General features: G+C 43.8%; 1 protein-coding gene across 2 annotated transcripts in view; it reads right to left on the bottom strand.

The window, feature by feature from the left end:
• LOC124605304 overlaps window positions 1-17,569 on the bottom strand; it is a 203,020-nt gene that overhangs the window by 125,792 nt on the left and 59,659 nt on the right. For both annotated transcript variants that reach the window (XM_047136930.1, XM_047137013.1), the window contains exon 2: window positions 515-757. In XM_047136930.1, coding sequence (XP_046992886.1) covers window positions 515-743 — 229 coding nt within the window. In that variant the 5' untranslated portion in view covers window positions 744-757. The remainder of the gene's footprint in view (window positions 1-514; window positions 758-17,569) is intronic.

The following is a 17,569-nucleotide window of genomic DNA, read 5'->3' as shown; positions in this document are numbered from 1 at the left end:
CTCCTGAACCCACCGATTCCATATTCTGCTAACAGTCATTGGATCTCGACCAACGCGAGCAGCAATGTCGCGATACGATGAACCGCAATCGCGATAGGCTAGAGTCCGACCTTTAGCAAAGCCGGAAACGTGATGGTACGCATTTCTCCTCCTTACACGAGGCATCACAACAACGTTTCACCAGGCAACGCCGGTCAACTGCTGCTTGTGTATGAGATATCGGTTGGAAACTTTCCTCATGTCAGCACGTTTTAGGAGTTGCCACCGGCGCCAACCTTGTGTGAATGCTCTGGAAAGCTAATCATTTGCATTTCACAGCATCTTCATCCTGTCGGTTAAATTTCGCGTCTGTAGCACGTCATCTTCATGGTGTAGCAATTTGAATGGCCAGTTGTGTATATGTAGGTACTCCGGTATATAATATATTTATATTGATTTGACCTAGGGATATGGGTATGTAGGCCACCTACCAACGTTGTCACGAAATGGTGGATAGATACTGGAGGTGACCGACCTTTAATGTCACCGACGCCGTCTCCGTTGGAGTCCCGGAAAGAGGGCACGAAGACGTGGTAGATGACGGCGTCCTTGTACCAGCCGGCGTCGTCATCTTCTGACGACTGCGAGTCGGCGGCGCGGCGGACCAGCGCGAAGGGCGCGCCGTGCGCCGGCGCCGTCAACGTCAGCGTCAGCAGCGCCGTGGCGAGCGTCGCCGCCAGCCCCAGCCAGCGGACACCCGCCATCCTCGGCCATACACCTGTCAACATCCACCCACACGTGTTTCAGACACACACTGCCAACCGGTTTACCATGCTATATAAATGAATGTCTAAGAAACTGGGAGCCGACGACTTCTTTTTGTTTTTTGTTTGTCTACTTGCTTGTTTGTTCTGCACGTAATTAGATCTGAACATCATTCACTTTTACTTCAATGTGCATTTTATATGTTTTATATTTTATATATCAATTGCATTTTAAAAGTAACAAAAGTTAGTTGATGGCAGAACTTCTGCGCTCTTGTACAATCAAAGCAATTACTTGCGATGCAGGTACAGTTTAGATGCACAAACATAAAAAATATATAATAATTGCTATTATTTTGCGCTCAACAGACTGTATTTTACCGTGATCACAGGCAAGAGTTTCCTGTTACTATTGATAAATGCGAAAATAATTTATGAACAGGTTCAACGAAGTATTGAAGCGGTTTGATATATTTTGGTTTTGCGTTTTTTATTTTACCTCTTTATGGAGAATATTGCTTTTTTGCAGCGCTATGTGATAAATCTGTATCGTTTTCTTTATTTTTAATATAACATCCCTCTGTCTCACGTTACAAATCACCAATTTTCGAATAAACTCAATTAAACATTGTTAGTTTCAGTTTTTCTGTAAATACTGTTCATTTTTAAGTTTCAGATAGGAGGATAGTTATGTAGAACAAAAATTTCCTGTAGGTTACATGGCCTGTTATATATCCTCACTCTGTTTCTACACAGTTCACCGCTTCTTGTTTTTAGGGGAATCTATTAAAACACAGATAAAATACAAAAAGAAAGCGATCGTTATTACAACACCTGATAGGTATGCAATACACACAATATATAGGTAGTGCGGGAAAGACCTCGACTGACCAAAGCCCCTAGGAAAAGTACTGCAGACTATGGTTACTTATGACAATCTACGGTAGCCTTAGGTAGTTTTACAACTCTACCACCGCTGGCTGGACTTTTTTGCAGTCACAGAGGTCCCCATTTATGAATGCAGGCAATTTAAAGTTCGCACAGAAGAAAAAAGCCCCTCGTAAATGAACAATGGGTGCCAGCCTTGCAAATTGGTTAAACAATTGAGGAAGGGACTGTCTAGCTACAGAATTAATAAAAATGACCAATCATTGCTTGGTTTGTTAAATCTAATAAGTAGAGACATAGAGAACAGGATAGAAAGAAAATTTACATTCAAGTAACTCCATTATACATGGGTAACTATTAATGTATATGTATCGTACTTTACACACTTAGGACCGGGCTGTAAGGTACTGGGGAAATTTTAGAAGAAACCATGTGGTGCGTTGCTTTCTGTGTGATCCTCGTAATACGACGACTTAATTTTGATGAGCCATTGATAGCAAAGGAATCAAGCTCAAGGGATCAAGCTCGTATCTGCGTTCACTGATGCCGCAGAAATATTTGCACTGACCACTCTGTGAGAGGGAGGTGCTAAACAGACATGCAAAGGAATTAATTGTGTGCGTAGGCACTGTAATGAGCAATCACGTGGAAGCAGAAACGTTCACTACGATGAAGTTCACTCGTGAATTGACGAAAGAAAGAAAATCATTAAAGCGGAACCAAACACCCTAAACTCAAACGATACTTTCTCTACACTTTCTCTACACTTTTGGTTCAACTCAATAGCCAGAGCGAAGCAGCACTTACCAAGCCAGCGTCCAGAATCATAGTTTACGACTCGTGACAGAGAGACGAAACGCTTTGCTTTTCTCTCGTCCTGGTGTTTCTTTGGGAAAAAAAGCGCGTCTACACGGTTTGGCGGTTGCAAAAAAATCATCGCTGCATGTGTGAGTGCATCACCGAATGGGACGGGTGATCACTTCCGTGTTTTTTCGAAAAAATTCGTGCAGGTAGTGACTTATGGTCGGGAATACTTGCTGCTCCGTGTTAATTACGCATGGACAGTGAGTTGAAGCATAAGAATTAATCAGTGAAACTATTGTGTTGTGGGATATATGCCAATCCCGAACATGCTTTCGTTATATCTGACAGTGTGATCAGGCGTTCGTTCTGACTGGGTTGCCTCCAAACACGTCTCTGTCGATTGTCTGGTTGAAGGCTCATGCGACACTGTGGCACAACATCCACAGTCAACGTCTATCTTCAGGTGTTCTGGGAACCCGGGCGACGAAAAACTTTTTTTGGTGTGTGTAGTTAGATTCGTGGGACAGATACATCTCACATCAGCAATCTTCAAATTTGGTCTCCTCATAACCGTTTTGGCAATGAAAGAGTATCGTTTATCGCAAAGGAAGAGAATTTTGACCTTTTATTTTGCAAATATATGGAAAATGAAGTTTAACCATGCAAGGGTAAGAGCTATGAGCCCTTCTTCATCTTCGTTACTGCGAAACATCCCTCTTCGATAGCAAGTCTTTTTCATTCCATATTTTGGGTGGAGGTAGTATGGAACAATAAACGTGGGCTCTGAAATGAATACCTAAAGAGCTATAAGCACTTGTTTGCAATCGTTCTACCTTATCGCTCAATATTGTCCATTTCTCCTGGGACACCCTGTATAACGCCACTTTCATCGGCGCGGAAGGCTTACAATGGTGTTCTTCCTTCTTTTAGATATCGTTTGTATACTGGATAAAAAATCAGCCAACCCCAGAAAAAAATCGCGCTGATGCCACGTAACACCACCTTTCTTCTTGATAACGACCTCCATTCGGTGGCGACGAGAGTAAACTAGTTTCAGCAGTTATAGCTGCAAGATCGCGTGAATGTTGACAATTTTATCCACTGTTCCAAAGAATCCCGCAAATTTTCTGTGAGATTAAATTCGGCATTTCAGCGGGCCACTCGTAGTGCGATATTTGAGTGTTCGTCAAACCACAAATATATGCTTGCGGTCCTGTTAAACGGCTGTTGTCGTCTAGGAATATTCATCATGAATATTTAAAATAATTAGCAGCACCTAGTCTCCGAAAATGAGAAGGCCCAAATCATTATGCGCTGAAGCAACAAATAAACTGGTATAGGCATGCATATTCAAATACAGAGTAATCTAAACTTGCAGAATACGACACTGGTGTTGGCAACGCCTATATAAGATGACAAGTGTCTGCGTAGTTGTTAGATAGATTACTCCTGTTACAATAGTAGGTTGTCAAGATGTAAGTGAGTTTGAACGTGGTATTATAGTCGGCACACGAGCAATGGGAAACAGCATCTCCGAGGTAGCGAGGTGGTGATTTTCTCGAACGACCATTTCACGAGTGTACCGTGAATCTCAGGAATCCGGTAAAACATCGAATCTCCGACATCGCTGCGGCCGGAAAAAGATCCTGCAAGAACGGGTCCAACGACGACTTGACAAAAGTGCAACCCTTCCGTAAATTGCTGCAGATTTCAATGTTGGGCCATCAACAAGTGTCAGCGTGCAAACCATTCAACGAAGCTTCATCGATCTGGGCTTTCGGAACCGAAGGCCCACCCGTGTACACTTGGTGACTGCACGAATTTACGCCTCGCCCGGGCACTTCAACACCGACATAGGATTGTTGATGACTGGAAACACGTTGACTGGTCGGACGAGTCTCGTTTAAAATTGTATCGAGCGTATGGACGTGTATAGGTATGGAGACAACCTCATGAATCCATGGACCCTGCATGTCAGCACGAGGCTCTTCTAGCTGGTGGAGGCTCTGTAATGGTGTGGGACAGGTGGCGTTAGGGTGATATGGGACACGTGATACGTTTAGATACGACTCTGACAGGCGGCACGTACCCAAGCATCCTGTCTAATGGTTCAAATGGCTCTGAGCACTATGGGGCTTAACTTCTGAGGTCATCAGTCCCCTAGAACTTAGAACTACTTAAACCTAACTAACCTAAGGACATCACACACATCCATGCCCGAGGCAGGATTCGAACCCGCGACCGTAGCGGTCGCGCGGTTCCAGAGTATAGCGCTTAGAACCACTCGGCCACCCCGGCCGGCAAGCAGCCTGTCTGATCACCTGAATCCTTTCATGTCCATTGTGCATTCCGACAGACTTGGGCAATTTCAACAGGACACTGCTACAGAGTGGCTCCAGGAACACTCTTCTCAGTTTGAACTCTTCCGCTGGCCACCAGACTCCCCCCAGACATGAACATTATTGACCATATCTGGGATGCGTTGCAACGTGCTGTTCAGAAGAGCTCTCCAGCCACGAGTACTCTTATGGATTTATGGGCAGCCCTACAGGATTCATGGTAGCAGTTCCCTTCAGCACCACTTCAGACATTAGTCGAGTCCATGCCACGTCGTGGTTAGACACTTCTGCGCGTTCTGCACGATATTAGGAAAGTGTACCAGTTTGTTTGGCTCTTCAGTGATTAAAAAGCACGCACTACCTACACGCTGATGTGCACCCTCGACGCACCGCCGTTTAGTGAAAAAAAATCCGAGCTTATCGAGTATCGGAGCAGATTTGCGACTTACATTCACTACATCCTTGCAGACAGAACTCAACACGTCGCTCTTAACGGAACAAATCGACAGATGTTGGGTGATTTCCGGAGTACCCCAAGGTTGTGAGTGCATTATACCGTAGATAAGCGAATGCGAACGTGGGCTAACTGTTGATGCTCGTATGGTGGGTACTCCCGAAGTATTTGGCGGTCAGGAGAAAGTATATCGAAGATTTCCACCGCACACAGATAAAGTAGAGAAACATCATCCGCTAAGACGCGGACGAAAGTGTATGTTGGGTAATAGTGACACACGGTCATTGAAGATGATTGTGACAAGAAAATGAGAAGATGGCAGCTGCAAAAGTCAGTGCAGAACTGAATGTCGCACTCGCTGACCCTGTCAGCACCAAAACAACACGAAGGGAGCTCCGTAAACAGGGAACTGTAGGGCGGGGCAGGAATTCTAAAGCCACTCATCATTGACGCAAATTGTTGTTCTGTGAGGTGGCATTACTGCAAAACATTGTGTGACGTTTCTGCTTATCAGGGCCATCCAGTGGTACAATGCTTGATGCAGTGTTCCGATAGCGCCCCTGTTCACACAGCTCGCATCTTCTAGTACAAGGATGAATCGTCGCATCTCCCCTAGCCGCCACGGTCAACAGAGTTCAATATTATTGAGCTCAAATGGTTCAAATGGCTCGGAGCACTATGGGACTTAACATCTTGTGAGCGTGTGGGAGCTATTCTGTCACTCTGCGCAATGGATTAATCTGAGATGTACCCTTTACCCTGTGGCTCCTGAAAGATGCAATTTCCACCCCCACACTACTACAGAAGTTAGACAGACGCTCCTAACGTTCTAAAGAGAAATGCCTGAAAAACTTTCAGCAATAAATATCTTCTGGATTCGTCCGCTGTAAGGAAATGACACAAAAATTCACAAAATTTCTTACGTAACTAGTGGGATACTTGGGTACTGGAGTAGTGCTATTTAGTGTAAGAAAAACATGAAACTCACGAAAATTATTATTTGTTTTGCAAAAATTCTGAGAAATCACAATGGCACTTTTAGTTATGAACTGTACAAGTTATTTCCGGGTTCTTTTCGGAATGTGAAGTTACCTCGTAAGGATAGGATTCGCTAATGAAATTTCTATACAAAGTATAAGATTGTTATTGACTTGGCAGAATGGCTGAGAGCCGCGCCTACTCAACTTGAATAGTTATCCATTAGAATGTTGCTAGGTATGGTCGAGGCTGTAAGGTGTGAAATGCAGTGAAGTGTACTGTTGTGGAGGACATATGGGGATCACAAGAGCTGTAGCGCACAATACCATAAGCAGCGATGACTGCTGTCTGCGCCGCTCGCTGCTGACAAATAAGATAACTCTCGTTCTATCTCGATTGACCTACGCCAATCAAACTCTCCCTACACCTTGATGAAGTCAAGGCCCCTAGTCTAACTATCGGCGTGGTACACCGGTCAGATAACCAGTCCATCGCGATGACACTCAAAAATTCGCTCGCAGGCGTTTAACTATCACTCAGTCCGTTCACACCGCACAATAAGTGTGGCGGCCAACACAGTGAACAACGCTTAATCGCAAGGACTCAGTATAGAGTCGCTCTCCGATTCGCTCTCGACAGAGGTGCTCTCCCAGTGAAGTACTGAGGGGAGACTTGTTCCTCGCTCTTTGAGTACACGTACGAGCGCGCACACTCACGTGTTCTCGCTCCAAGAGCGACAATGGCTCTGAGCACTATGGGACTCAACTGCTGAGGTCATTAGTCCCCTAGAACTTAGAACTAGTTAAACCTAACTTACCCTAACGACATCACAAACATCCATGCCCGAGGCAGGATTCGAACCTGCGACCGTAGCGGTCTTGCGGTTCCAGACTGCAGCGCCTTTAACCGCACGGCCACTTCGGCCGGCGAGCGACAATGGAAAGGCCGCTCTCCACGCCAGATGTGAAGCAGTATATCTTTCGGTCTCTTCCATTACTCCTTCAGCTGAAGGCCTCAGAAATATCGTCTGCCAAGCAGCATTGCTCTTCTAAAATGGAAGAATGACGTTTCGTTTAAGGCGACCAATCCGGAAATCTGTAGAATCGGCGTTTGGTGTTTGCTGTCTCCCTGTGAAAATCTCTGAAACTGCGTGGTATATTTGTAAAGAATGCGTAGGCTGGGCGTTCCCACACAATGTAACAGAATTTTCTTTTAAGCCGAATACAGGGTTGTCCTTTCACTTGGGCAAACGCTGTCTGCTCTACGGGCGGTCGCCGGCCGATGTAGATGGGTTGGGACCAGCCTCCTGGCGTGCGGTTGCTCTCCCGAACTAAAAGCTCCTGTGACTGTTGTGTCTGGAATGTATGTGTGTACGCCAGCCTTGAGTATTTCAACCACGGTGCGCTTACCTGTTATTTGCATATCGTTTACATGAATTCATACATCATTGACTTTATCTTATCGAGTTTGGGTTCGAATGAAGCGTCTTGATGTGCGGAATATGACTGTGAGGGCGGAGTATGTAAGCAATGAAGGTCAGGAGACCACGACGTCTTACAATCTGAGGTCATCAGTCTCCTAGAACTTAGAACTTCTTAAACCTAACTAACCTAAGGACATCACACACATCCATGCCCGAGGCAGGATTCGAATCTGCGACCATAGCGGTCGCGCGGTTCCAGATCGAAGTGCCTAGAACCGCTCGGTCACACTGGCCAGCTATTATTGAGCCTTTGTAGTCTTATTCGGAGAGAAGAGTGCATGATAGTTATCTGCCTCGTTCATCGTTACCTAAACTTGCCGTTATTTTGCAGGAATAATGGTATAAGATTCCTTCGAAACCATACAGGGCCTGTATTTATCAACTGCAATATGAGCGGAAGCTGTTTCGAATGCCAATGGGTTTCTCACTTCGTATTAGGCGTGGTGATGGGTTTAGCCGGCCGAAGTGGCTGTGCGATTCTAGGCGCTGTAGTCTCGAACCGCGCTGCTGCTACGTTCGCAGGTTCGAATCCTGCTTCGGGCATAGATGTGTGTGACGTCCCCTAGGTTAGTTAGGTTCAAGTAGTTCTAAGTTCTAGGGGACTGATGATCCCTGATGTTAAGTCCCATAGTGCTTAGAGCCATTTGAACCGTTTCCCTCGTGGTTTTGTTTTTCACAAATAAAATCTGGGAACATATCAAAACACACGTACATCTCCAACTACACTGAACAACGAAAATCCTCTCCAACTATACTGAACAACGAAATTCACGAGTGTCGCCTCTACTTCTGCATGACAAGAAACATATCACCACTGGATTTATTTTGCAGCGCACCGATGACACTGGTGCTGCGTCTCATGTCTTCATTAAAGTGAAAACCACAGGCAGATGTCAGAATCTCGCAGTCAACAATTAGATTAAAACTAAGAATACAACATTAGTAACCTACGTCGTTATTGTGTGGAGAAAACATCTTCATGGAAGATTGTAAAATCACGAAAAAATGAAAACATTAAGCGACAGCCTTCTAAAAATTCGCTCTGTACACAAACAGGAAAAATTACGTGAGAACACTTTGCGATCTTTCGGCCAGGATGACCTGTCCAACCTAAAAACGTCGTTAGAATTTTAAAAAATGCTGTAGAAGAAAGCAGTCTGAATAAGAGTTTTCTTCAGCTGAAAGGAAAGGTATTCCGGATGCCACCAGCGGCTGGTTTCAGCACGCTCGTAGGCCTGTCCGTATCTTAAAACAGCTGCTGGACGGGTGCCCGCTACATCTCTTATGCAATTAGACGGCGTCCCAGCGGTTACGTCGGCATCTGTCGGCAAGTGCAACCGTCCGAAACGTGCCGATATCACGGACAGAAAGTGAGGCATAACACTGGACTTCCGGCATATATTAGCAATACTGTAAAAAGTTATTTCACAATCTGTAAATTTCTGCATATCTACATAGCTTCTCCTCAAATTTTATTTTTTTGGGTGCTGTTGAAGATAATATAGAGATTTTCTTCCCGTGTGGTAGGTCCGTCACCACACATTCAGCATACTTCAGCTGTCCCGGTTTTTTACTATCCTTTCGTAGCAGCTATGATACAGATTTTGATGGGGTAAAGTAGCACTGTTTGATAGTGAAACGCGGACTGTGAGAAACTGGAACAGAAGACGATCGAAGCGTTTGACACTGTTCATAGTGTTGAAAATGTGGTGTCACCGCAAGGCACCACACTTGCTAGGTTGTAGGCTTCAAATCGGCCGCGGTCCGTCAGTACACATCGGACCCGCGAGTCGCCACTGTCGACGCTAGCAGACCGAGCGCCGCCACTGGGCTGGTCTTACGAGACAAGCTAGCGCACTGGCCAGTTCTACAGCCGACTTTAATAGGAATGGTTCACTCGTTATAGCTTCAGAGATCTCATTTGCAGAGACGCTAGTTAGCATAGCCTTCGGCAAAGTCAGTAGCTACGACCTAGGCAGGCGCCACATACAGTCTATGCATTGACAATTGATCTATATGTGTGAAGCAATCGCAGTCTAGTCTATAACTGCACTTGTAAATATTATTGTACAAAGTCAAGATCAACGTTCACCGCTGATGTTGAATTAAAGCTAAGTATTTCATTGTATTCCTGTCTGCTATCTTTCTAATCACCTAAGATGTTCCAGATTGATCCTCACGTCAGCCTGCGTGATCAACGCGTGCACTGAATGGCCACACCTCGTGATCAGACTGACAAGGGGAGGCCGCCAATTGTGAAATTCAGATTCAATTCATACTGCGCATAATAAAAGCTCATGGCCAGAGGTGTAATGTGGCAAAGCACCAAGATGCACTTCTCAGCCGTTGTCGAGAAAATCGACAGTTAAAAGAAACCGTTGCGGTGAAATACTCTCGACGATTAGTAATTTTCTACAGCGTCGTGGCGCAGCGGTAAGCGCTCGGGTTCGTAATCCGAAGGTCGCCGGATCGATTCTCGCGCCATGCAATTTTTTTTATTATTAGTTTTTTGTAATTCAAATATATATATATATATAAAGTATTAATGAATTGCTTATGCATGTTGGTGAAGGCGGATCGCTCTCCAATTGTACCGCCTCCATTTTTCCGTTTTTTTTAACAGGGTGTACCAAAGCTCTCCCGTCCGCACTGATTTTCGACAATGTTATAAGTTGCGCTAGGGACCTCATCTACCTTCTTTCGAAGTTAGCAGGCAACTACGCTGTTATGCGGCGGCTCGTTTCGGCCCATTCAACATCTGTCATTCAAGTGTAACGAGCGAGTAACGGAGTTTATATTTCATACCTGCCACAGCAAATTTGTGTTCGTGGGGTCTCTATTCTAATTCGAACGTTTGACTTACGCTATACGTATTCGTTTCGGAATATCGTTTCTACGTCTTCCGTTAACTATGCGTGGTTAACATTATGAAGACAATTAATGACATTTGTGAAATACAACTTTGTTTGCGGAAAACATAATGATGATCGAAGTCGCCAGTTTTTCCACGACAAACGACTTTCAACAACGTATTATATGCATAATTGATAATTGTTGCAACTGATTGCCGGGAATTATATATATATATATATATATATATATATATATATATATATATATATATATATATATATATATATATATTTCAATTATAAAAAACAAATACTAAAAAAAAAGTTGCATAGCGCGAGATTCGATCCGGCGATTTTCGGATTACGAACTAGAGCGCTTACCGCTGCTCCACGACGCTGTAGAGAATTATTAATCGTAGAGAGTATTTCACTGCAACGGTTTCTTTTAACTGTCGATTTTCTCGACAACGGCTGAGAAGTGCATCTTGGTGCTTTGCCACACTACACCTCTGGCCATGAGCTTTTATTATGCGCAGTATGAATCGAATCTGAATTTCGCAATTGGCGGCCTCCCCTTGTTAGAGTCAAATTGAGTGACTCAGCCAGGTCACCCCTTGATGCCCATAGTTCCGCCTCATACACAACAGAAAATGAGGTGAACTGATAGAGGAAGAATGAGCAAATTGTCTGAAGAATGAGCGAGAAGAGGAACATGTCGAAAGCACTGACAATAATGTGATATGATCCAAAGATTGCGGGCCAATAACGAAGTCGGCACCTTGCAGCGCTGCCACAGAAGATAACGATGTCTCTCTACATTCTGCAACGATGAATGGGAGGCACTGGCGAAGCCACACCCTCTCTCAGCTCCGCAGCGTCACCTCACTGAGATGCCAGTATACAGTAGAGCACAGAGACGCTCAGCCCAATTTTGTGATCAACGATTAAACGGTAGCATCGTGCTAGGTACATCAGTGTGTCTCGTGTTTTATGCGCTGAATTTATCTGTAAACATGATGTCTATGTACTCCAAGTATAGACTGTTGTAAAACTTTTTGTATCCAGTAATACTTTAATACTGAGAAGCAGTTGCAATTACTCAGAACCTTCCTCTTGAAACTGATTGTATGAAGTTAAGTAAATCTTCATATTTGTCTTACAATAGAGTGTAATAATATTTTACACGTTCTAGTTTCCACTCGCCAACGGCCTTGCAGCAATGTTAACGCCGGTTCCCGTCAGATCAACGAAGCTAAGCGCCGTCGGGCTGGGCTAGCATTTGGATACGTGATCATCCTGTCTGCCGAGCGCTGTTTTCATGCAAATTGCACTCAGCCGTTGTGAGGCAAACTGAGGAGCTACTTGATTGAGGAGTAGCGCCTCCGGTTTCTGAAACTGACGTACGGCCAGGCGAGCGGTGTGCTGACCACATGCCCCCCCTTATCCGTCACCAGTGGCGCCTGTGAGCTGAGGATGACACGGCGGCCGGTCAGTACCGTTAAGCCTTAATGGCCAGTTCGGGAGGAGTTTAGCTTAGTGTAGTTTCCACTCATCTCCCCTCGATGCAAGCAAAGAATCCACCACATTACCAACGATTGTACTTTCGTCAGATACAATAAAGAAGAAGGGACAGGATGATAGGACATGTGTTCAGACATCAGGAATAACTTCCATGGCACCAGAGCGTGCTGTAGAGAGGAAAAACTCTGGTGGAAGGCGGTATTAGAGCCTCTCTCTTTCCAAGCAGTAATCCCGACTTGTAGAATCTGCTGGTTAATCGGATGTGGCATGCTAATTTTAAAGGGTGGCCGGATGCCCTTCCTGCCGCCACCCCGTACCCCCCAGAGAGGAATTAGTGCATCAAAACTGTCTGCATCTAGTGTAGGCCATTGAATAGTGCGAATGTCTTTAGATGCCTACGAGCTGTGTAACTGAGGCGGAACGTGGGGACCAGCCCGGTATTCACCTAGCGAGATGTGGAAAACCGCCTAAAAACCGCCCGCATCTCGTGGTCGTGCGGTAGCGTTCTCGCTTCCCACGCCCGGGTTCCCGGGTTCGATTCCCGGCGGGGTCAGGGATTTTCTCTGCCTCGGGATGGCTGGGTGTTGTGTGCTGTCCTTAGGTTAGTTAGGTTTAATTAGTTCTAAGTTCTAGGCGACTAATGACCTCAGCAGTTGAGTCGCATAGTGCTCAGAGCCATTTGAACCATTTTAGCCGCCTAAAAACCAGATCCAGGCCGGCCGGCACACCGGCCCTCGTCGTTAATCCGCCGGTCGGATTCGATCCGGGGCTGGCAAGCTGACCCGAGTCCAGGAATCAGCGCGACAGCGCTCTCGGCTACCCTGGCGTGTAGGAATTAGAATATATTCAGCAAATAAATTAGTATAGTGGGTACAAGTTCTATTCTGAGAGTAAGAGATAGAAATAGGAGAGGAAGTCATAGCGGGCCGCAACAAACCAGTCTGAAGGAGGATGTCTAGCACCATCCCCACCCAAAAAAAGGAAAAATCGTACACAAAAACACCACATTAAAATTTCTACAGAAACAGATGGGATTTGTTGGTTTTACTGAAACCTCTCGAATTCCGCTTTGTTCGTTAAATATCTTATCCCGCAAGCTACTAGATCTGCAGTCTGACATGTTTCACGCTAGCCATGGAGGCACCACAGAGAACAGTCACATTTCCAGTACCATACACAATCTATACAGCTGACATTCCTAAAGCTCATTAGTGGAATGAAGGAATAGCTTACATGCAGTATAAGATCATCTCCTGCAACACTACTGTATTACCGACGATGCACTATTGAATAGACAAGCTGTTCAGGCTGTCAGAAGGGAACTAGATTTCATAAAAAAATAATTTGACTGCGGAGTTGGCACAGGATCTGCGAACACAACCTCAGATAGTATAAGTATTTTGTTCAGAAGCGCAGGTATAAGGGGCTGAACAGTCTGGATCACTGGTCGGAACAAGGTAAGCGTTTGCTACTATCAATATGGTAGTAAATAAAAAGGCGAAAAGACTCATTATTGTTTCATTATACGACTGAAGATCAATCACTGGAAATAGTCATTACTTTAAACGCGAATGATTTTGGTTAAGCTTTATTGTGAGTGTTTTTTATATTGAGTGACACGATAAGTTTACTGTTACCAGTCACAACTTTCATATTTCCACATTGCGTTTCGGAGGTTTAAGCCTCCATCATCAGGTGGATTTATGCGGATTAATATTACAACTTATTGTTGTATATAGTTCTTTAATTTCCGTAAATGATCACAAAACTTTTGGTCCTTAGACTACCGTTTTCGGTCAGAAATGACCATCTTCAGATCTGTAGCAAAACATAGGACTTGAAATACAACTATTGGACAGATTACGTCTTAAATCAGCAAAATATGCCATAACGAAAAATGATTATGTTCGTGGACGTGGAACCATGCGCTTAAAATATGAGGAGGCATACTTGTTTTACTTCATTTCCTAATATAATAAAGCCGTAGTAGCATCGTCACAGAACATACACCAAATCAGCTTTGCATCGTTCCACATTTTTAAAATATGGTGTAAACTAGGCCACAGTGCCGGTGGAGTCATATCGTCTATAGGGCTATGTTCATAACAAACTGCAGTACAGTACCACAAGATATGCTTGTGCCGCAAGCTCGTTTGATTCGTTGCCGTGTTTTACTGCAGATCTGAAGATGATCATTGTTGGTTGAAACGTGTAATCTAAGCACTAAAGATTTTGTTATCATTGACAGAAATATAAGAAATGTATTCTACACTAACTGGATGACTACTTTAATCAGCGACCATGATGAAGATTGTGAAATTTAGTTGTTTTACGACTTTCGAGTAACCAGTGGCGCAGTCTCTAGTGGTCACAGGCACATTTCCCTGTCATGCCACTTCAAATACGCTATTACACTTTGTAAACACACAAACACAACGCAAAATTTTGCTGAGATTTTAAAAAAAACTGGAGATGAGGCGTAATGATTCAAATTCTTCTGGGTGTTATACCGCGTCATTGTATAAAATACTTTAATCATAAACTATAACACCGCTGTTCCGTTTGTATTACAATGGCGTTTCTCAGGGAAAGACTGGTTTGGGGTGAGGTAAGATGCCTCTGTCGCATTCGATCTGTATCGGTATCGCCATATATGTGAAACTTCAATGGCTCTAGAATATGCTAGACTAGTCATGACAAAAGGGAGAGAGTAGGAATGAAGCTATTCGTGGACTATCCAGCATATCAGTGGCTCAGCGCTTGGCTTCTAGTGGGTATGTTTTCTTCTTGGCGTGTACCGAAATTCACTATAAAAAAACTGATTACAAACGCCGAAGAAGCACATTAACAGCTGTCCACTGCAGTGGACAACAGCACCACCATGTTAAGAAGAGTTATATACTGACTTGCATTAAAATTACAATTGCCTGTGATTTAATACAAGCATGTTCACAATTTTAACGTATCGGATTATACATTTTTTTATAATTCTGACACATTCATTTTTCTCATAACGTCATTGGTCGCAAAACTGTTTTAAATCCACTAGACTTTTTTATCGGTTCTCTACAGCATAAAGTAAGTTCTATATTCTTTTTGTACTTGTATTGTACATGTGTACGCATTGTCTCTCATCTATTATTTGAAATATACAGATACCCATCATATTACGTATTAACATATGGCAGTTTCAAACACACTTGATAAATGTCTAATATAAAGGCCCCCATGAACCATGGACCTTGCCGTTGGTGGGGAGGCTTGCGTGCCTCAGCGATACAGATAGCCGTACCGTAGGTGCAACCACAACGGATGGGTATCTGTTGAGAGGCCAGACAAACGTGTGGTTCCTGAAGAGGGGCAGCAGCCTTTTCAGTAGTTGCAAGGGCAACAGTCTGGATGATTGACTGATCTGGCCTTGTAACAATAACCAAAACGGCCTTGCTGTGCTGGTACTGCGAACGGCTGAAAGCAAGGGGAAACTACAGCCGTAATTTTTCCCGAGGGCATGCAGCTTTACTGTATGATTACATGATGATGGCGTCCTCTTGGGTAAAATATTCCGGAGGTAAAATAGTCCCCCATTCGGATCTCCGGGCGGGGACTACTCAAGAGGATGTCGTTATCAGGAGAAAGAAAACTGGCGTTCTACGGATCGGAGCGTGGAATGTCAGATCCCTTAATCGGGCAGGTAGGTTAGAGAATTTAAAAAGGGAAATGGATAGGTTGAAGTTAGATATAGTGGGAATTAGTGAAGTTCGGTGGCAGGAGGAACAAGACTTCTGGTCAGGTGACTACAGGGTTATAAACACAAAATCAAATAGGGGTAATGCAGGAGTAGGTTTAATAATGAATAGGAAAATAGGAATGCGGGTAAGCTACTACAAACAGCATAGTGAACGCATTATTGTGGCCAAGATAGATGCGAAGCCCACACCTACTACAGTAGTACAAGTTTATATGCCAACTAGCTCTGCAGATGACGAAGAAATTGAAGAAATGTATGATGAAATAAAAGAAATTATTCAGTTTGTGAAGGGAGACGAAAATTTAATAGTCATGGGTGACTGGAATTCGAGTGTAGGAAAAGGGAGAGAAGGAAACATAGTAGGTGAATATGGATTGGGGGACAGAAATGAAAGAGGAAGCCGCCTGGTAGAATTTTGCACAGAGCACAACATAATCATAACTAACACTTGGTTTAAGAATCATGAAAGAAGGTTGTATACATGGAAGAACCCTGGAGATACTAAAAGGTATCAGATAGATTATATAATGGTAAGACAGAGATTTAGGAACCAGGTTTTAAATTGTAAGACATTTCCAGGGGCAGATGTGGACTCTGACCACAATCTATTGGTTATGACTTGTAGATTAAAACTGAAGAAACTGCAAAAAGGTGGGAATTTAAGGAGATGGGACCTGTATAAACTAAAAGAACCGGAGGTTGTACAGAGATTCAGGCAGAGCATAAGGGAGCAATTGACAGGAATGGGGGAAATAAATACAGTAGAAGAAGAATGGGTAGCTTTGAGGGATGAAGTAGTGAAGGCAGCAGAGGATCAAGTAGGTAAAAAGACGAGGGCTAGTAGAAATCCTTGGGTAACAGAAGAAATATTGAATTTAATTGATGAAAGGAGAAAATATAAAAATGCAGTAAGTGAAACAGGCAAAAAGGAATACAAACATCTCAAAAATGAGATCGACAGGAAGTGCAAAATGGCTAAGCAGGGATGGCTAGAGGACAAATGTAAGGATGTAGAGGCCTATCTCACTAGGGGTAAGATAGATACCGCCTACAGGAAAATTAAAGAGACCTTTAGAGATAAGAGAACGACTTGTACGAATATCAAGAGCTCAGATGGAAACCCAGTTCTAAGCAAAGAAGGGAAAGCAGAAAGGTGGAAGGAGTATATAGAGGGTCTATACAAGGGCGATGTACTTGAGGACAATATTATGGAAATGGAAGAGGATGTAGATGAAGATGAAATGGGAGATATGATACTGCGTGAAGAGTTTGACAGAGCACTGAAAGACCTGAGTCGAAACAAGGCCCCCGGAGTAGACAATATTCCATTGGAACTACTGACGGCCGTGGGAGAGCCAGTCCTGACAAAACTCTACCATCTGGTGAGCAAGATGTATGAAACAGGTGAAATACCCTCAGACTTCAAGAAGAATATAATAATTCCAATCGCAAAGAAAGCAGGTGTTGACAGATGTGAAAGTTACCGAACTATCAGCGTAATAAGTCACAGCTGCAAAATACTAACACGAATTCTTTACAGACGAATGGAAAAACTAGTAGAAGCCAACCTCGGGGAAGATCAGTTTGGATTCCGTAGAAACACTGGAACACGTGAGGCAATACTGACCTTACGACTTATCTTAGAAGAAAGATTAAGGAAAGGCAAACCTACGTTTCTAGCATTTGTAGACTTAGAGAAAGCTTTTGACAATGTTGACTGGAATACTCTCTTTCAAATTCTAAAGGTGGCAGGGGTAAA

This window comes from Schistocerca americana, chromosome 1 (assembly GCF_021461395.2).
Source record: "Schistocerca americana isolate TAMUIC-IGC-003095 chromosome 1, iqSchAmer2.1, whole genome shotgun sequence".
NCBI classification, from domain to species: Eukaryota; Metazoa; Arthropoda; class Insecta; order Orthoptera; family Acrididae; genus Schistocerca; species Schistocerca americana.
The sequence above is the reverse complement of the archived record's forward strand: the minus strand, read 5'-3'. Positions and strand labels throughout refer to the sequence as shown.